Consider the following 22,029-nt stretch of genomic DNA (forward strand, 5'->3'; position numbering starts at 1 on the left):
TATCTGTTATTCTATACTTAAGAATACCCCAAATATGGGATTCCAATTTGTAACTCACTCCCATGTATTTGTGACTCTGCACATAAACTACCTCAATCCCTTGATTAGATTCCAGCCTGTAACTCTTGGGTATATATTACTCTCTATGTAAGCCACCCAAATCCCTCAATTAGATTCCAGTTTGTGACTCAGTATCACGTACCTGTTATTTTGTATAAAAACCATTTGAACCCTTATGTAAAAACAATCCCAAATTGATTAGATGATCATCTTAATTCACTCATGTGATTCTGTAATTCTGTATATAAAGCAATCAAACCCCTTGATTAGATTCTAATTTGTAATCACTTCTGTGCATTTGTTATTCAAAACATAAACCATTCTTAAGCTCCTTGATAAGTTTCCAATCTGTATTCACTCACATGTACCTGTGACTCTGTACATATGCCACTCTGAACCCTCAATTAGATTCTAGTGTATCTCATGTGTATCTGGTAATCTATATGCAACTCACCCCTGATTCCCTCAGATTCCAGTCTCTAACTCACTCCAGGGTATCTTTTATTCTATATAAAAGCAATCCCCTGGATTAGATTCGAGTCTGTAACTCACTCCCAGGTATTTGTGACTCTGGACATAAACCATCTCAAATCCATTCCATGTTGTAACTCACTCTTGCATATCTGTTATTCTGTACGTAAACCACACCAATCTGTTCGAATTGGATTCCAGTCTGTAACTCACTCCCTAGTATCAGTTACTCTGTATATAAATTACCCCAAATCCCTTGATTAGATTTCAGACTGTAACTCATTCACTGGTATGTGTTATGTTCCATACAAAACCCCTGATTCCCATGATTAGATTCTGGTTTGTAACTCATTCCCCATTGTGTTATTCTATAAACAAACTCACTGAGCCCCGGGGTACAAAACCTGGGATGTGTGCAAAATTTTTGGGGGACTCAAAATTATGGGTGGTGTATAATTGAGGGTGGGTGAAGACATGGGTGCAAAATGAGGCAGTGTATAACTGGGGGGGGGGGGAGCAAAATTGGACTGCATAATTTTGGGGGTACCTGATTTGTGGAGGGGCTGCAAAACATGGTGAGGGAATGCAAGAGAGACAAGGGATATGTTGGGAGACAGCCTCTAATTCAGTAGAAAATGGTTGAATGTTAAACTAGGAGCAGGAAAATAGATAGCTGCAGCTTAATTTCGCCAGGGGGTAACCAGAGTGGGAAAGAATAGAGACAAAGGCAGAAAGAAGAGGTAAGAGTTAGAAATACAAAAGAATGAGAAAGAAACAGAGAAAGAGACAACATAAGAAAGAGGGAATAAAAGAGGTAAGGAGAGAGGTGAAGAGGGAGAGCGCGAGAAAAGGGGAACAAAGTCAGAGAGACAGACAGGAGTTAAAGGAAGACATGCAGAAACTGAGGAGAGGATACTCATCATTCCAGTGGCTCCCAGCTCCCTCGATGGTTTCTCACACTCCCTCTCTCCCGTGAGAGATAGACCATGCTCGTGGAGTCTGCTTCAGCTTGGCTGGTTCAGGGGAGAGTAGGGGGAGATTAAAGGATCATAACTGGCTTTGAGACTCCAATAATACTCAGTGTTTCTCTCACACATATGGATAGAGAGAAACCCTCCAATGTTCACCTCCTGCTCCGTCCACCTGGCAAAAGGAACTATGGCTAGCAGGGCCTACTTTAAATACCCTTCAGGTCTGTCCCTCAAAAACACTCCTCTCTGCCCAAATCCCAGCTCATCCAGTCAGCTCCCAGCACTCTCTGCCTGGAGCACACCTTTGCCAGGTATGGAGCAATCCAAGGGGCACCTTCATGAGATTAGAGGGAGATGGAGGAGAGAAAGCAGCAGCTCAATAGTTTAATCTTTCCCTCTCCTGCCTCACCTTCTCACTTTACACATTGGTCCCAGACGTAAAATCCACACAGAGACAAAACTGGCAGCAGCCACATCACAGGGTCAGTTAAACAATGGGACACAGGCTTCTGCAACGATTTGGCACAAATTTATTCCACAAGGAAACACAGGATTTTCACACAGATCAACGTGCAAATGGACTGTAATGAACAAGTCAGCAAGTTTACTTTTAATGAGTTTGAGAATTCTACAAAAGAATGATGCAATTTACAAATTAAAGGAGATTATACAGATTCCTCTCCTCAACCCCCAGCCAATGGACATGGTTCAATCGTCAATTAAGAAATAAGAAGAAAAAAAATCAAACTGCTCTAACACAGCTCCATAGCAGGTGGGACTTATAACCAGATCTTCTGCCTAAAAGGTAGGGACACTACACAGATATCAGGGCACATTAAGAGAGCAGTGAGCAAAACATACGGAATCTTGAACTTCATAAATCGAGATACCGAGGAGAAAATTAGGGAAAAGATGCTGACCTTTTAAAAATCTCTGTTTAGGCAAGAACTAGAGTCCAGTTCCGGTCACCATACTTCAGGTGAAAGACATTTTTGACAGGTTTAGGTGAGGTAGAGAAAACAAGACATTGTTTCTATTCTGTGATGGTCCAAAGATGAGGGGAGCGACAGGAAAGGATTTGGGAAAGAGATGCAGAGGTAATGTAAGGAAACGTTCCATTAAGAACAAAACCAGCAGCAATGGGATGACTGAATAAATCCCTTCCCACAGAGGGAGCAGGTAACAACTTCTCAGAAGTGTGTATTTGTTGGTGTGTCAAGGCGTTTTGAATGAACAAGTCATTTCCCACATACAGAGCAGGGGAATGGCCTCTCCCCAGTGTGAATGCATTGGCGTATCAGCACATCACATCTGCTTTTAAAGCTTTTTTCACAGTCCAAACATTAGAAAGGTCTCTCATCAATGTGAACCATTTAATATGCTCTGAGCTTGGACAACTGAAGAATGTCTGGCCACGCTCAGAGCAGAGGAATGGCTTCTCCCCAGTATGAAAGTGCTGGTGTCAGCAGGTGGGGTTTCATAGTGAATCCCTTCCAACACTCAGGACAGGTGAACAGCCTCACCCCAGCGGGAATTCACTGACGTGTCAGTAGGTTGGATGGCTCACTGAATCCCTTACCACACTCAGAGCAGATGAATGGCCTCTCCCTGGTGTGATTTGTGTCGATGAGTTTCCAGCAGGGAAGAGTATTTGAATCCCTTCCCACAGTCCATGCACTTCCATAGTTTCTCAGTGGTGCAGGTGTCCTTGTGTCTTACCATGTTGGATGATCAGTTGGCTTCTCGCCAATACACAGGACAGGGGTACAGTTTCTCCCCATTGTAAACAGTGTAATGTCATTCAGGCTGTGTGACTGGTTCAAGACCTGACCACAATCAGTTCACTGGAACACACTCACTTAGGCTGTGTAACTGGCTCGAGCTTTCTCCACTCTCAGTTCACTGGAACACATGCTTGGGTGGATGTGCCTTGTTGCGTTTCCTGTCACACTGATGTTTGAATTCTTTTCCCACAGGCAAACTTTGAAAATCCAATGGTTTTCAAGTCCTGAGGAATTGACTCACTCTCAGATCTTGATGGGATGTTTGTTTGGAATTCTTGCTGATAAATGCGCCTCTGTGATTCGCTGCAAAACAAATTTACACCAGAAACCGTGAGTATGAGAAAGAGAACTGTGTAAGACACCAAAGGAAATTGTGAAGTGGAGTTCATTGAATCCAGTAATTTGTGTGAAAGACACTCAGAAATAGTGACAATGATAAATTACTGGATTGTCAAAAAACTCAATGGGTTCATGAGTGTCCTTCAGGGACGGGATCCTGAGCCTGCACAAGACTTTACGTTCAATGGGAGGAGCGACCGTGAGAGCCAGTGGGATATTTAAAGACACAGTTTCCTCCCTTTACAGCACAGGAATAACAACAAATCCTCCTTCCAAGAATGGCAAGACCAGTGTGTCTGAGGAGCCAACATCTATAAACTCCCTTCCAAGGTGCACACTGTCCTCTTGTGGATGCATATCTCTGTTTCTTTATAAGCTGCTGCCTGAGAGCCCTGTCACCCCTCACTGAACAGCACTGGGAGAATGGTCACAGCAGCACAGCAGTGAATGGTGGCCTCTTTAGCCTTGCTCATGTCCCAGTTATAAAGTTAAATGTAAATTGGATTAGAACTGTTGAGAATCTTTCTTTGCAAAATATATTTTGTTCATAAAAAGGAAATCTTTATGTGCATGCACAATTGCTAAAGCCGTTCAGATCTATACAGTTTTTGTGTACAGAGAAGGAAACAAACATTGGGGTTTGATTTTATTGATAGCTACAACTAAGCTAATTGCATTTCTTAATTATGCTATGTACTAGGACCTAATTACATGCATCTGAGGCATTGGGAGGGTCTGAAAAATGAATAGATCGCTGTTGTACTTGGCTGAAAGTCCTTAGACAGTGGTTTTTTGCCACTGCGTTTTGGGGGCAGCTGCCCCAAGCTATAACGTGTCTCTCAGCATGTAATCCTGCAGCCAGTCCACAACACTTGATCAGGGTTAACCATTTTACCCAGATGAACAGCAAGTTTTGGGCAGACCAAAGAGTGTTTTTCATCGTGTTGATGGTCTTTCAGGCACTGTTGATGTTTGTCTTGGTGTGCATCCCAGGCAACAGACCGTAGAGCACAGAGTCCGGCGTCACAGAGCTGCATTCTCTCTCTCCAGACTTCCTTTGCAAAGGCACATTCCAGCAGGAATTGTGTGACAATTCCAACATCTCCCCCACCAGCTCCACTAGCCACTTCAATGGCAGCCTGCAGTGATGCAGATAGTCTGGGTATACATCAAGGATCTCATAGGTCAACTGCACCCTTCTCATCACCAGCCAAACATTGTCTTGGGGTTTGTTGGACCAGGCAATGAGGCATTCTGCCAAATGACATTTGGAATACTGCATTCAGTTCTGGTCTCCCTGCTATAGGAAGGATGTTATGAATCTTGAAAAGTTTCAGAAAAGATTTACAAGGATGTTGCCAGGATTGGAAATTTTGAGCTACATGGAGAGGCTGAATAGGCTGGGACTGTTTTCCCTGGAGCGTCGGAGACTAAGAGGTGACCTTATAGATTTTCACACAGAGGATGGTGCGTGTATGGAATGAGCTGCCAGAGGAAGTGGTGGAGGCTGGTACAAATACAACATTTAAAAGGCATGTGGATGGATATATGAAAATGAAGAGTTTAGAGGAATATGGGCCAAATGGGACTTGATTAATTTGGGATAACTGATCGATATGGATAAGTTGGACTGAAGAATCTGTTTCCATGACCTTGACCTTGACATCTATGACCTTGACAGTCTGCTCAGGAAACTGCCCAACAAGATCAACTCTCTCCTTTTGCCACTGGGTCTTGAGGATCTTACGTGCTGACCATTGTCTGATGGACTTGTGGTCAAAGGTGTTTTTCTTCACAAATGTCTCCACAAGGGACAAGTGATACAGGACAGTCCAAGTACTTGGAGCTTCCTGTGGCAATGAAGCCAGACTTATCCTTTGCAACACTGAGGACAGGTAAACCTCAGTAAATAGTGACACTCGGTGTTTGCCTACTGATTATCTACGCACAGCTTGATGCAGAGTACTTGAAGGTGCATGGTAGAATAGGGCAGAATTAGCATGGCTTTGTCAAGGGGAGGTCAGGACTGACATCTGTTCAAATTATTTGAGGAGGTAATGAGCAAGTTAGACAAAGGAGAGTCAGTGGATGTGAACTATTTGGTTTTCTAGAAGGCCGTTGACAAGGTGTCACACAGGAGGCTGCTAAATAAGATAAGATCCCATGCTGTTAGCGGCAAGGTACTGGCATGGATAGAGGATTGGCTGACTGGCAGAAGGCAGAGAGTAGGGATAAAAGTGTCTTTTTCAGGATGTTAACCAGTGACTCATGGAGTTCTGCAGGGGTCAGTGTTGAGACTACAACTGTTCACGTTATACATGAACGATCTGGATGAAGGAACTGAGGGCACTGTTACTCAGTTTGCAGTTGACACAAAGATAGGTGGAGGGAAAGGTAGTGCTGAGGAAGCGGGGAGGCTGCAGAAGGACATGGACATGCTAGGGGAGAGGGCAGAGAAGTGACAGATGAAGTATAATGTGGGGAAAGTGTGAGATTATGTACTTTGGAAGGAAGAATTTATGTGTAGACTATTTCCTAAATAGGAAAGAGCCTTGGAAATCTGAAGGGACTGGAGAGTCTTAGTAAGGATTCCCCTCAGGTTAACGTGGAGATTCAGTTCGTAGTTAGGAAGGCAAATGCCAATTTGATATTTATTTCACGGGGCCTAGAATGCAAGAGCAGAGATATACTGCTGACGGTGTATCAACTCTCGTCAGACCACATTTGGAGTATTGTGAGCAGTTTTGGGCCCCTAAGGAGAACATGCTGCCATTGGAGGGGGTTCCGAGATGGTTTACAAGAATGCTGCTAGGGATTGAGGATTTGTCATATAAGCCGCAGTTGAGGACTCTGGATTTGTGATTGATAACAGATTAGAAATATGAGGAAACTTACAAAATACTGAGAGGCCTAAATAGATTGGAGGTGGAGAAGATGTTTCAGTTAATAGGAGAGATTAGGACCTGAGGGCATAGCCTCGAATGAGAAGATGACCCTTTCGAAATGAGATGAGGAAGTGTTTCTTCAGCCAGGGGTGGTGTACCTGTGGAACTCATTGCTTTAGAGGGCTGTGGAGGCCAAGTCATTAAATGTATTCAAGACAGATGGAGACAGGTTGTTGATTGCTGAGGGGATCAGGGCTGATTAGATTAGATTAGATTAGATTACTTACAGTGTGGAAACAGGCCCTTCGGCCCAACAAGTCCACACTGCCCCGCCGAAGCGCAAACCACCCATACCCCTACACTTACCCCTTACCTAACACTACGGGCAATTTAGCATGGCCAATTCACCTGACTGTGGGAGGAAACCGGAGCACCCGGAGGAAACCCACGCAGACATGGGGAGAACGTGCAAACTCCACACAGTCAGTCGTCTGAGGCGGGAATTGAACCCGGGTCTCTGGCACTGTGAGGCAGCATTGCTAACCACTTATGGGGGAAGGCAAGAGAAAGGGGTTGAGAAATGTATCAGCCATGATCAAGTGGCAGAGCAGACTTGATGGGCCAAATGGCCCAATTCTTCTCCTGTATCTTGTGGTCTTCTGGTTGTTGTGGGTGAGTTCAATCTGATTGGACAAATCATATCAGTAGCAGTACCAATAAAGGAGAAATTTCTGAAAGTGTGTAAAAGATGGTTTTCTAGATTCGGATCGAGGATCCAAGTGAAGGTCAGGCCATCCCAGTCTGTGTATTGTTTGGAGGGGAGTGAGGGAGTGGGGGGAAATTTGCTAGGTTGGCTGGATGACTGGTGTGTGATGCAGAGTAACGCCAACAGCACCTGTACTGACTGAGATCACCATGAAGATCCCATCCTCTTAAACTTGACCCATGCCTCAGGCATGGTGACCCTCCGGTTAAAGCAGTGCTAGCTGTAATGAGAGACCAGCCATATGGTCCTCTGGGACCATGGCAATCCGAAGACTGGGAGCAGTTAAGATTTCAGCAAAAGAGCACCAAGGGATTGACTAAGACAGGAAAAATCAAGTATAGGGGTAAGCTTGCAGGGAACATACAAACTCATTGTTAAAGCTTCTCAAGGTAATGAAGAAAGAAAAGAGATTAATGAAAACAAATCCCCTTACAGTCAGAAACAGGGGAAGTTATAATGAGGAATAAAGAGATGGCAAACCAATTACATTCAACTACATAGTCTGGATCTGTCATCAGAAAGGATGACACAAACAATATCCCAGGCATACACATGAGAGAGAGAGAGAGAGAGAGAGAGAGAGAGAGAGAGAGAGAGAAACTGAAGGAAATCAGCACTAGCAAGAAATGGTGTTGGAGAAATTGGTGGAATTAAAAGCTAACAAATCCGCAGCATCTATACCTCAGAATTTAACAAAGTGTCCCAAGAAAACGTGGACGCATTTCTGAAACTAGGGGCTTGAATGTAAATTGAGGCAATTGATGGTCATCTTTCAAGATTATACAGACTCTGGAACAATTCCTATTGGTTGGATGATAGTTAAAGTAACCCCCACTATTTAAAAATGGGGGTAGAGAGAAAATATCAATTTTAGACTGGTTAGCCTGGAGAACAGTGACAGAGTCAGTCAGCATGGATTTACAAAAGAGAAATCATGTTGGACAAATCTGCTGGAATGTTTCAAGAATGCAACTTGTACAGTTGATAAGGAGGCAGTAGATGTGGATTACTTGGGCTTTTAGAAGGCATTCAAGAGGTCCACAGAAGAGATTAGCATGTACAGTTAAAGCACTTGGGATTGGGGTAGTGTTGAAGCAGATACACAAATGGCTGGCAGACAGGAAACAAGGAGTTGGAATAAATAAATCATTTCTTGAGTGGCAGCCAGTGACCAGTGTTGTTCCACAGGGATCAGTGTTTAGACCCCAACTGTTTACAATGAATATTAATGTTTTAGGTGAAGGAACTTAAATGTCATATCTCCAAGCTTATAGATGACATCTAACGAAGAGGATTGATGAAGACAGAGCAGTGGATGTGGTCTATATGGATTTCAATAAAGTGTTCAATAAGGTTCCACATGATATACTGGTTAGCGAGGTTTGGTCACATGGAATTTAGGGACAACTAGCCATCTTGATAAATTACTGGCTCAAAAGTACGAGACAGAGGGTGGGGTGGAGAGTTGCTTTTCAGAATGGAGATAAACAGTATGCCACAAGATTCAGTGCTGGATCCACTGCTTTTTGTCATTTATATAAATGACTTGGATATGAATATAGGAGGTATGGTTAGTAAGTTTGCAGATGACACCAAAATTTGTGGTGTAGTGGACAGCGAAGAAGGTTACCTCAGATTACAACAGGACCTTGATCAAATGAGCTGAAGAGTGGCAGATGGATTTTCAATGAGAAAAATGTGAGATGCTGCATTTTGGTAGGGCAAATCAGGGCAGGAATTATACACTTCATGTTAAGGTCCTGGGAGTCTTGCCAAACAAAGAGACCTAAGGGTCATATGCAGGTTCATAGTTCCTTGAAAGTGCAGTTGCAGGTAGACAGGATAGTGAAGAGGGTGTTTGATCCATTTGGTCAGTGCACTGAGTTGCAAGGTCATGCAGCGGCTGTACAGAACATTGGTTAGACCACGTTTGGAATACTGCTTGCTGGTCTCCCTGGTTCAGGAGCGACGTTGTGGAACTTGAAAAGGTTTACAAGGACGTTGCCAGAGTCAGAGGGTTTGAGCTGTAGGAGACTGAATAGGCTCGGGCTATTTTCCCTGGAATGTCAGAGGCTGAGGAGTGAATTTATAGATGATTATAAATCATGAGGGGCATGGATAGGGTGAATAGTTAAGGTCTTTTTCCCAGGACAATGGAGTCCAGAACTAGAGGGCAGAGGTTTAAGATGAGAGGAAAAAGATTTAAAAGGGACCTAAGGAGCAACTTTTTCATGCAGAGGGTGGTGCGTGTATGGAATGAGCTGCCAGAGGAAGTGGTGGAGGCTGGTACAATTGCAACATTTAAAGGCATCTGGATGGGTATATGAATAGGAAGGGTTTGGAGGGATATGGACCAAATGCTGGCAAATGGGACTAGATTTATTTAGGATATCTGGTCGACATGGACAAGTGGGACTGTAAGGTCTGTTTTCATGTTGTACATTAGACTTTGAGTGCGAGCAGCAGCTAAGGTAAGACAGTTTGATTTAAAATTACTTACCGGTAGTGGGCAGCGGTGTTTTTTTTCTCTTCACAGAAAGAGCGGGAAGTGACGAAGACCAGAGGGGCAGCCGGGACCCAGAAGCAGGTAGAGCGTAAGGTTACCTGGGTAGGTTTTTTTTTCCCTTTAAAAGCACGCAGAAGGGAAGGGTGGAGAAGAGCAGAGCAATAGTAATTGGGGACTCGATAGTTCGGGGCACAGATAGGCGGTTTTGTGGGAACGAGAGAGACTCACGTTTGGTATGTTGCCTCCCAGGTGCAAGGGTACGTGATGTCTCTGATCGTGTTTTCCAGGTCATTAAGGGGGCGGGGGGGAGAGCAGCCCGAAGTCGTGGTCCACATTGGCACCAATGACATAGGTAGGAGGAGGGTTGAGGATGTTAGGCAGGCTTTCAGGGAGCTAGGTTGGAAGCTCAGAGTTAGAACGAACAGAGTTGTTGTCTCTGGTTTGTTACCCGTGCCACGTGATAGAGATTCGAGGAATAGGGAGAGACAACAGTTAAATGCGTGGCTACAGGGATGGTGTAGGAGGGAGGGATTCCGGTATTTGGATAACTGGGGTTCTTTCTGGGGAAGGTGGGACCTCTATAAACAGGATGGTCTGCACCTGAACCTGAGGGGCACCAGTATCCTTGGTGGAAGGTTTGCTAGTGCTCTTGGGGGGGTTTAAACTAACTCTGCAGGGGCATGGGAACCCAGACTGTAGCTTTAGGGTGCAGGACCTGGAGTGTAGGGAGGTTAGGAACATGGCATCAATTTCAAAGGAGGGTGCCTGTAAACAGGAAAGAGGCTTGAAGTGTGTATACTTCAATGCAAGAAGTATACGAAATAAGGTAGGTGAACTTGCAGCGTGGGTTGGTACCTGGGACTTCGATGTTGTGGCTATTACGGAGACATGGGTAGAACAGGGACAGGATTGGCTGTTGCAGGTCCCAGGGTTTAAATGTTTTAGTAGGGTCAGAGGTGGGGGTAAAAGAGGGGGAGGTGTGGCATTACTTGCCAAAGATAGTATTACAGCTGTGGAAAGGACGATGGATGAAGACTCGCCATCTGAGGTAGTTTGGGCTGAGGTTAGGAATAGGAAAGGTGAGCTCACCCTGTTAGGAGTCTTTTACAGGCCTCCTAATAGTCCTAGAATCGTAGAAGAAAGGATTGCGAGGATGATTCAAGAGAAGAGTGAAAGTAATAGGGTGGTTGTTATGGGGGACTTTAACTTTCCTGATATTGATTGGGAAAGCTATAGCTCAGGTTCGTTAGATGGGTCAGTGTTTGTCCAATGTGTGCAGGAGGGTTTCCTGACACAATATGTAGATAGGCCAACAAGAGGTGAGGCCATACTGGATTTGGTTCTGGGTAACGAACCAGGCCAGGTGTCAGAATTAGAGGTAGGTGAGCACTTTGGGGACAGTGACCACAATTCGGTGACTTTTACTCTAGTAATGGAGAGGGATAAGTGTGCACTACAGGGCAAGAGTTATAGCTGGGGGCAGGAAAATTATGATGCGGTGAGGCCTGACTTAGGATGTGTGGCTTGGAAAAGTAAGCTTCAAGGCAAGGGTGTAATTGATATGTGGAACTTGTTCAAGGAGCAACTATTGAGTGTCCTTGATAAGTATGTACCCGTCAGGCAGGGAGGAAAGGGTCGTGTGAGGGAGCCGTAGTTTAATAAGGAATTGAAATCCCTTGTTAAATGGAAGAGGGCGGCCTATGTAAAGATGAGGCATGAAGGTTCAATTGGGGCGATTGAGAGTTATAAGGTAGCCAGGAAGGACCTGAAGAGAGAGCTAAGAGCAGCAAGGAGGGGACATGAAAGGTCCTTAGTTGGTAGGATTAGGGAAAACTCTAAGGCTTTCTATAGGTATGTCAGGAATAAAAGAATGACTAGGGTAGGAATAGGTCCAGTCAAGGATAGTAGTGGGAAGTTGCGTGTGGAGGCTGAAGAGATTGGGGAGACACTGAATGAATACTTTTCGTCAGTATTCACTCAGGAACAGGACATTGTTGCCGATGTGAATACTGAGTCACAATTAAGTAGAATGGATGGCTTTGAGGTATGTAGAGAAGAGGTGTTGGAAATTCTGGAAAGGGTGAAAATAGATAAGTCCCCTGGGCCTGATGGCATTTATCCTAGGATTCTCTGGGAAGCAAGGGAGGAGATTGCAGAGCCATTGGCCTTGATTTTTATGTCCTCGTTGTCTACAGGAATAGTGCCAGTACACTGGAGGATAGCAAATGTGGTTCCCTTGTTCAAGAAGGGGAGTAGGGATAACCCTAGTAACTATAGGCCGGTGAGTCTCACTTCTGTTGTGGGCAATGTCTTAGAGAGAATTGTAAGGGATAGGATTTATGATCATCTGGATAGGTATAATGTGATCAAGGATAGTCAGCATGGTTTTGTGAAGGGCAGGTCGTGTCTCACAAACCTTATTGAATTCTTTGAGAAGGTGACTAAGGAGGTGGACGAGGGTAAAGCAGTAGATGTGGCGTATATGGATTTTAGTAAGGCGTTTGATAAGGTTCCCCATGGTAGGCTACTGCAAAAAATACGGAGGTATGGCATTGAGGGTGAGTTGGAGGTTTGGATTAGGAGTTGGCTGGCTGGAAGAAGACAGAGGGTAGTAGTTGATGGCAAAGGTTCATCTTGGAGTGCCGTCACTAGCGGTGTTCCGCAAGGATCTGTTTTGGGACCATTGCTGTTTGTCATTTTTATAAATGACCTGGAGGAGGGGTTAGAAGGTTAGGTGAGCAAGTTTGCGGATGATATGAAAGTCGGAGGAGTTGTAGACAGTGAGGAAGGATGTGGCAGGTTACAGCGGGATATAGATAAGCTGCAGAGCTGGGCAGAAAGGTGGCAAATGGAGTTCAATGTAGCTAAGTGTGAGGTGATTCACTTTGGTAAGAGTAACAAAAAGACGGGGTACTGGGATAATGGTCGGATACTTGGTAGTGTGGATGAGCAGAGGGATCTTGGTGTCCATGTACACAGATCTTTGAAAGTTGCCACCCAGGTAAATAGTGCAGTGAAGAAGGCATATGGCGTACTGGCTTTTATTGGTAGAAGAATTGAGTTCCGGAGTCCTGGGGTCACGTTGCAGTTGTATAAGACTCTGGTGCGGCCGCACCTGGAGTATTGTGTGCAGTTTTGGTCGCCATACTATAGGAAGGATGTGGAGGCACTGGAACGGGTGCAGAGGAGGTTTACCAGGATGTTGCCTGGTATGGTAGGAAGATTGTATGAGGAAAGGCTGAGGCACTTGGGGTTGTTTTCATTGGAGAAAAGAAGGTTTAGGGGTGACTTGATAGAGGTGTACAAGATGATTAGGGGTTTAGATAGGGTCGACAGTGTGAATCTTTTTCCACGTATGGAGTCAGCTATTACAAGGGGGCATAGCTTTAAATTAAGGGGGGGTAGGTATAGGACAGATGTTAGGGGTAGGTTCTTTCCTCAGCGAGTCGTGAGTTCATGGAATGCCCTGCCAGTAGCAGTGGTGGACTCTCCCTCATTATGGGCATTTAAGCGGGCATTGGATAGGCATATGGAGGATAGTGGGCTAGTGTAGGTTAGGTGGGCTTGGATCGGTGCAACATCGAGGGCCGAAGGGCCTGTACTGCACTGTATTCTTCTATGTTCTATGTTCTATGTTCTATCTCTATGCCTCTAAATGCAGGCAGATGGGAGTAGGTTAGTTTGGGAACCTGGTCTGAGTGGGCTGGTTGGACCAAGAGGTCTATTTACATGTTGTATGACTATGATTACATGCTGTGTATCCATTTTAATTTTGACTTGTACTTTAAAACCCCTCAATCTCTCAGCACCTCAGAATTCTGCAGTCATTCTCCATTTAAGAAATATTCTGCTTTTATTTATTCTTCCTGCCAATGTGAACGACGTCACACTTTTTCCCACATTATACTCCAGCTGCAAGATATTTTGCCCATACACTAAACCTATCTATATCAGCCCAAAACCTCATATCTTCATCACAACAGTTTTCTATCCATCTTTAGCTTCAATCCCCTCAGCTAAGTGATTTATGGAAGCTATGAAATATTTGATAGTGTATTAGGCCCAGCCATTTCTAAGATGGGCAAGAGATAAAAACATATAGAAAGATGCCATTCAGGCCATCACGTCTCACCAAGAAAATGCCGTCCAGACGCTTTTCCGATTGTCAATTCCAATGAACTATCATCACACGGTCTAACAGAGTCACTCCATTCACCAGCTTCTCACTATCATCCCCCCCAATCCCCTCTCCATGACCCCGCATGCACACACACACAGTGCAAATGCTATGCAGACAGTTCGCACAACGCTGCAATCAAATCCAGGTTCCTGGCAGTATGAGGCAGCAGTGCTGAACCACTGGGCCACCGTCATGCTCAGGACTGACTGGTGAAACCTGGGATTTAAACTTTATACTCCCAACTGAGCTATTTCAGCAACAACAGATGTAATGCTTCCTACCCACCCCCAGAGTGAGTGGTACTACATAGACCTCTATGTTCACAGGTGGGAACAAAGAGAAACAATGACCGAAAAAAACATAATTAGACAAGCATTTAATGGAACTAAACTTGCAGAGCCTTGGGGAGGGTGCAGGGGAATTAGAGAGACTGCATTTCCATACCAAAAGTGATGAAGTCAGTTAAATTATTTCTTTCTGTGCCCTAATGAATCTAAGATGGATTTCTGCAATCTCTGCCCGTCACATAACCCTGGACTCCAGGAATCGTTGGGGTAAATCTGCCATCTTCCCCAGGAAGGTCCACAGTCTCTCTTTCCTCAACTGTGGTACCCAGTCATATCCTCTGGGGCTGCTCGGCACACATTTTTGAATTTCTCACCGTTTTTCCTGCGGTATTGATCTCGGAAATCTTATCCCACAGACACAGTAGACAAACGTTTTACCTTGCACGGTGAAAGACCAATGATAGTGAGAAGCTGGTGAATGGAGTGACCCTGTTAGAGCTTGTGATGATAGTTTGTTGGAATTAACGAGCAGGAAATGCTTCCCATTGAATCTGCAGCAAAACGAGTGGACAGAAAACTCAGTCTGGAGAGCATGGACCTGGTTCCAGCACACCTCTGGCACGTGCCCTAGTCACAACTCTAGACCCATCTTCTCTTTCACTGATTGATTGGTGAACTTGCCCCACCCCTCACTCATTCCGATTGTGTGGAGGTGCCGGTGTTGGACTGGGGTGGACAAAGTCAGAAATCACTGGGTTATAGTCCAACAGGTTTATTTGAACCCGCAAGCTTTCAGAGCCCCCACTCCTTCCTCAGGCAGCTAGTGAGAGAAAGTACATTGGACACAGCATTTATAAGTAAAAGATCAAAAAGTCATACAACTTATGAAAATGTATTGAACAAACCTGGATGACTATGAAGCTTTAAGCAGTTAGAATGGAGGTGCTGGCTTTGATTGATTAATAGGCAAATCCCAGAATTTGTTTCAAGTCACCGCCCCAAGTCTGATTCCAGTTTGAGATACAAACAGACTTGGAACAAGACGTCACACCTAAAATGCATTGTTTGATCTTGGGGCAATGACTTGAAGGAAATCATGGAATTTACCAATTAATCAATCGAAACCTGCATCTCCATTCTAATTGATTAAAACTTAATATCCATCTGGGTTTGTTCGACACATTCGCACAAGTTGTATGATCCTTTGATCTTTTACTTATAAATTCCGTGTCTGATGTATTCTCTTTCACTCGCTGCCTGAGGAAGGAGCAGGGACTCCAATAGCTTGCGGTTTCAAATAAACTTGTTGGACTATACCCCAGTGTCATGCGATTTTTGACTCATTCCGGTTGATTGAAGGTCCCGTCCTCCCCCACTTTGATTGATCATGGTGCCCAACCCATCCCTCATTATGCCTGATTGGTTGGAGAACCAACAGATGCAACTCTCGCCTTCCATGCCTTTCTTGCTATTGGTCACGAGATGACATCAATCAAGAGGGCACGGTGGTGGAGTATGCGCACAGTGAATTGTAATTGTGAGCATACATGCCACAAGTAAACCTACATCTACTAATATACTACCCAATCTACCCGAACTTGTCCCTATGTGGTTGTGTAGTTTTGTTTGATTACTCCCTGTGAGAGGTCAAAGTGCAATGTGACGATTAGATGAAGTTCATGCAATGAAAAGCAGCAGTACCACTCTTTCCACAGTCAATTCACCGGAACACTCAATCAGGCTGTATAACTGGTTTCAGCTCTTTCTACAGTCTACTGGAAGGTCATGTGTAATAGAAACAGGACTAGGCCATTCGCCTCATCGACTCTGTTCCACCATTCAATAGGATCGTGGCTGATCTGACATTCCTCAAGTCCACTTTCCAGCATATTTCCCAACTCCTTGATTCTCTTATTCATCAAGAATCTATCGCAGAAAGTCATAGAGATGTACAGCACAGAAACAGACCCTTCAGTCCAATTCGTCCATGATGACCAGATCTCCTAAATTAATCTAGTCCCATTTGCCAGCATTTGACCCATATCCCTCTAACCCCTTCCTGTTCATAAACCCAGTCAGATGTCTTTTAAATGTTGGAATTGTACCACTTCCTCTGGCAACTCATTCTATACACACACCACCCTATGTGTGAAAACGTTGCCCCTTAGGTCACTTTTAAATCTTTGTCCTCTTACCCTAAACCTGTGCCCTCTAGTTTTGAACTCCATACCCTGGGGAAAAGACCTTGGCTATTCACCTTACCTGATGATTTTATAAATGTCTATAAGGTCAACTCAGCCTTTAAATATACACATGGACTCTGCTCCCACAGCCTTCTGTGGCAAGAAGGTCCAAAGGCACTCAACACTCTGAGACGTATTCCACCTTGTCTCAGTTTTACGTTGGCGCCCTGAGACTATGCTTTCTGGTCCGAGATGATGCTGTCTGGTCCTCGACTGTAAAATGAGGGGGAACATCCTTTCAGCATTTTCCCTGTCAAGCTCCTTCAGAATCTGATTTGCTTCGATGTGATCACCTCTCATTATTTGTAACTTCAATGAATAGTGTCCCCCTCACTCAATCTGCATCATTGGGGCGGCACGGTGGCTCAGTGGTTAGCATTGCTGCCTTACAGCGCCAGGGACCCGGGTTCGTTTCCACCCTCGGGTGACTGTCTGTGTGGAGTTTGCATATTCTCCCCGTGTCTGTGTGGGTTTCCTACGGGTGCTCCAGTTTCCTCCTACATTCCAAAGATTGTAGGTTAGGAGAATTGGCTTGTGCTAAAATGTCCATAAGTGTTTTAGGTGCATTTGTCACGGGTAAATATAGGGTAGGGGAATGGTTCTGGGTGGGTGACTCTTGGTCCAAAGGTGGGCCTGTTTCCACACTGTAGGGAATCTAATCTAAAGTCCTTCCACAGTCACTGCACTGTATTAGAACCCTTGCCAATAATAAAAGTATCATTTTTGATTTGAATCTGAGAGCTGAACGGTGACCTGTGGACTGTGAGCAGCAGCTTGTGTTAAAAACAACAAACAAGCAATTGTTTGTCTCCGAAGCCAGGCCTGGAATGTAATTGCAGCTTGGTTCTTCGTCAAAAACTCTTGGCAACTCTTTTAGCCATCAATGAGGTTAGTATCTAGGAACTGGTGTCAGCAAGCCTGGGAGAGGACATGATCAAACGGAAGGAAAGGCCGGAGTTTTTTGGACTCTGAGAAAAGGACTTTGGCTGTTAATGTTACAGCATGAAGAAGGTTTGACAAATCCTGCATACTTGTGAAACAATGCATCTTGGAAACTGCTTAAGAAATCTGCTCAGTTTTCTTTTATTTTTATTAATTTATCCCTTAACTGTTTATCTGTCTTTGGTGTGTGAATGGGACCGAAAACAAAGATTATTGGGTTGAATCATTGCTGTATTTGCCGACAAGTATGTGCAGTCAGCTCTTGGGAGGCTTGTGCATGCTAGTGACTGTGGTTGGTGGAAAAGAGCCCACGTGCACATCTTTGTCACTGAGCTTGCTGCCAAAGTGAAAAAGGCTGAGAGAGCAGAGCAGAGAGTGGAGGGAGAGAAATGAGCGGGGGTGGGGAGGTTTGGAAATAGAGCCACTGTCCCCACATCATGCCACAAGATCCTAGCCCATTGTTTCTCTCAACCACTCCCCCCCTCCCCCACCCCATATGAATAACATCTTAGACACCAAGTTTATAGAGCAAAAAAAACTTGAGAAAACAAATGTAAATAGCTCAGCAATCTAATCAATATCTGTGCTTTAAAGAAAATCTCTAATTATTATCTTTATTCATAACCTCCACTCGGACTAATTGAGAGACACAGATAAAGGAGGTATTAAAATGAAAATAAAGCTAACGTAAATTGTCAGTTCAATTAAACAGTTTCAAACAATGGATGGAAAGGCTTTGTGCAATACTGAGTTGTTAACAGGAATGTAAACCATTATCCAATTTCTAAGTCAAGTGACTGTAAACAGTTTCAGCAGACGTCTTGAATTATTTTCTCACTTCCCACATTACTATGTTATTTTCTCAGAACATTCAACGATTTGATAACTGGATAGAAAACAAGAGACAGAGCAGCCAAAATCATACTGCACCTCTTTGAACTTCTTGGACTGCTGCAGTCCATGTGGTGAAGCTACTCCCAGATTGCTACTGGTGAGGACTTGCAGGATTTTCATTCAGTGGTGATAAGGTAGTGCTAATATCTGGATCAGTTAGAATCATTTTGTTTTTATGTCCCATCTTTAACAAAATGGAAAAATAGAAAATAGAAACAGGAGTAGGCCATTGTAGCATTTGATCCTGCTCTGATACTCAGTGTTATCGTGGCTGACCATCCTACTCCATAGCTTGTTAAACCCATACCCTTTGAGCCCTTTCCTCCTCAGAACCATATCTTCTTCTTGGAAACATTCAATGTTTTGGTCTAAATTACTCTCTGTGGCAGGGAATCCCACAGGCTCACCAGTCTCTGACTAACGAACTGTAGAGGTAGCTGTCCTATAACACGCTGGTCGCGTTCTTGTGAAACCCCACACGCTTTAGAAACACTGCTCAAAGTGTTGGCGATCTAATTGCGTTACAGCCAACACATGTTTTAAAAGTTTGCACTTTGGAAACAGTGTCCCCAATTCATCAATCACGTTGCAGCGAATTCACATTAGCGAAACATGCGTTACAGCAGAATGACCTGTATCCTCATCTTTATCCTAAATGGCCTACCCCATGTCCTTAAACTGTAACTTCTTGGTTTTGGACTCCCCAGTCATTGAGAGCATCCTTCCTGCATTTACCTTGTTAGTCCCATTGGAATTCCATTCATTGCTGAGAGATCTTCTCTCATTCTTCTAAACCCCAGTGAATTTTGTCCTAACCGGTCCATTCAGACCTCCTATATCAGTCCTGCCATCCCAGGAATCAGTCTGGTAGCCTCCATAGCCAGAAGATCATTCATCTCACAAGTATTCCAAAACTGCACACAATACTCCAGGTGTGGCCTCACCACGGCCTTATACAATTTCAGCACGACATCCCTGTTCCTGTTCTCAAATCCTGTCACTGTGAAGGCTAACATATCATTTGCCTTCTTCACCTCCGTCTGCACCTGCATGCTTGCTTTTAGTCACTTGAGTACGAGGACACCAGGTCTCATTTCACCTCTCCCTTTTCCAACCTATTGCCATTCTGATAATAATCTGTCTTCCTGTTTTTGCGATCAAAGTGGATAACCTCCCATTTATCCATATTAACTTGCAGCTGCCTTGCATTTTTGCCCACCCGCTCAACTCCAGATCACACTGAAGCATGTTCGCACCCTTCTCACAGTTCACTGTCCCACCCAGTTTCAGATCATCTACAAGCTTGGAAATGTTACATTGAAGTTTCCTCATCGAAATCACTAATATATATTGTGAATAGCTGGGGTTCAAGTACTGATCCCTGCGGTACCACACTGGTCGCTGGCTGCCACTCAAAAAGTGACCTGTTTATTCTGACTCTTTATTTCCTGTCTGCCAGCCAGTTCTGTATTCGTGTCAATACACTACCTTCAATTCCATTTGCTTTAGTTTTACATGTTACTCTCTTATGTGGGACCTCCTGAATGCCTTCTCAAAGTCCAAGTAAACCACATCCACTGTCTCCTTATCAACTCTAGAAGTTGCATTCTTGAAACATTCCAGCAGATCTGTCCAGCATGATTTTCCTTTCATACATGCATGCTAACCGACTCTGTCTAATCCTGTCACTGCTTTGCAGTGTTAGGCTAACCGGTCTATAACTCCCTGTTTTCTCTCTACCTCATTTTTTAAGTAATGGCTCCCCTCCAATTCATGGGAATTATTCAAAAGAGAATCTTGAAAGATCACCATAATATCCACTATTTAGATTCAAACCCCTAGTTTCAGAATGTGTCCACTATATCATGGGCCACTTTGTTGTCTACTGTGGGATATAAATTACCAGGTGCTGGGATTTGTCGGTTTTTAATCCCATCAACTTTCCCAATACCATTTCCCTACTGATACTCAGTTCCCTTCTTCTCATGTGTTCCCCAGCATTTTAGGGATATTATTTGTCATCCTTTGTGATGACAGAATCAAAATATGCAGTTAATTAGTCTGCCACCTCTTTATTCCATATGTCACAAAGCTCATTTCTTTTTTCTAAAAGCTGGTCCTTTTTTCAATGTCCTTGGTTTTATCCAGAAGGGTAATAAACCATTCTTGATGCCGATTAGACCAGTTTGGTACAGAGATTAAAGGGTTTTGAGAGGCCTTTTTGTTTATATGTAAACAGATGAGACTTCAGGCCAAAGTGGTCATGTTTTTGAAGTGACCTGTATAATGAAGGGGGAGAGATCAGCCGTCTAGCCGAGCAGTTTAGTTCAGTCCACAACTAGTTCTGGATTCAGCAGTGGACTGTATGAACAAGGTCTCCCTCTTTCTGCCCATCTAATTTCAACCTGTAAGCATCATTACATTTTGTACTGGTTTTTAAAGGGGATTTGCTTATTGGGATTGTTATGCATATTTGGAACAGCATTATTAAGTCTAGTTTGGATAGACTGAGTTCGTAGGGGTTCTTTATTCTGTTCTTTGTGTTTCATTGTGTAATCTTGTGAATAAATTTTTGTCTGTTTTAAAACCTGAGAGTCAACCTCGCTAACTTAATCCGGGTAATTTTCACTGTACACTTACCAAAACAAGTTGGGACGCTATGGTCTGGGCTGTGTGCTTAATAATGTTTTGAGTGGTCTGGCCTAGTCCATAACACATTTTAACTTCCCCTGTTTCTGACTGTAAGGGATTTGTTTGATTAATCTTTTTGTTTCTTCATATCTCTTTAGGAGCTTTTACAATTAGTTTGTATGTTCCTCACAAGTTTATTCGTATACTTTATTTTTCCCTTCTTAATCAGTCTGTTCGTCCACTCTAGCTGAAATCTGAATGGCTGTCACTCTTCAGATCTGCTGCTCTTTTTAGCCAATGTGTATTCCTCTTCCTTGGATCCTATACTTTCCCTAATATCTCTTGTTAGCCATGGTCGGCACACTTTCCCCATTTTATTTAGTGTCAGATAGGAATGAACAACAGCTGCAGTTCCTCCAAATACTCTTAAATATTTGTCAATCCTTTAATTATGTTCCTTAATTTATTGTAGCCAGCTTGTTTGTCTCATACTATCATAATTTCCTCTATTTCGATTTTGGCCCATAGCCTTAGAATCAACTCTGTCACTTTCCATCTTAATAAAGAGTTCTTAACTCTTCCACAAGGGGCCTCACATGGCTAGAATGCCAATTCTTCTCCTCATTACACAACTAAAATTTTGAAATTAAAGGTATCTTAGTCCCAGAAGACCAGAGGACTGCTCTCTCACTAGAGAGAGAGGGAGAGTGATGACTAATGATGCTTTAACCTGCGGGTCATCCCACCTCAGGCAAGGAACAAGGTTAAGAACATGGGATCTTCATGGTGACCTCAGGCAGTACTGGAATTGAGCATGTGCTGTGGGTGTCATTATGCATCACAAACCAGCCATCCAGCCAACTGATCTAACCTACTCCAAGCCATTACACAGTTCACAGTCAAGGATGGCCTGTCCTCCACTTGGGTTCTCAATGTAACAATCCAGAAAACCATCTTGTACACACTTCAGGGATTTCTCCTCGATGGTATTGTAAGTGATTTGATTTGCTTAGTCTGTGTGCAGATTGAAGTCACGCATAATAACCAGAAGACCACGAGATATAGGAGCA

At 43.8% G+C, this 22,029-nt stretch overlaps 1 protein-coding gene across 4 annotated transcripts in view; it reads left to right on the forward strand.

Moving 5' to 3' along the window:
* LOC122543924 (uncharacterized) overlaps window positions 1–22,029 on the forward strand; it is an 85,011-nt gene that overhangs the window by 25,447 nt on the left and 37,535 nt on the right. For all 4 annotated transcript variants that reach the window (XR_006310187.2, XR_015754573.1, XR_015754574.1 and 1 more), the window contains exon 2: window positions 3,479–3,616. Coding sequence is in view for 1 of the 4 variants with exons in the window: in XM_087983678.1 (XP_087839804.1) it covers window positions 3,479–3,616 (138 nt within the window). In the remaining 3 variants the exon portion in view is untranslated. The remainder of the gene's footprint in view (window positions 1–3,478; window positions 3,617–22,029) is intronic.

Source organism: Chiloscyllium plagiosum, unplaced genomic scaffold, assembly GCF_037043375.1.
Source record: "Chiloscyllium plagiosum isolate Xiang-an unplaced genomic scaffold, Cpla_swu_hap1 HiC_scaffold_46, whole genome shotgun sequence".
Lineage (NCBI taxonomy): Eukaryota > Metazoa > Chordata > Chondrichthyes > Orectolobiformes > Hemiscylliidae > Chiloscyllium > Chiloscyllium plagiosum.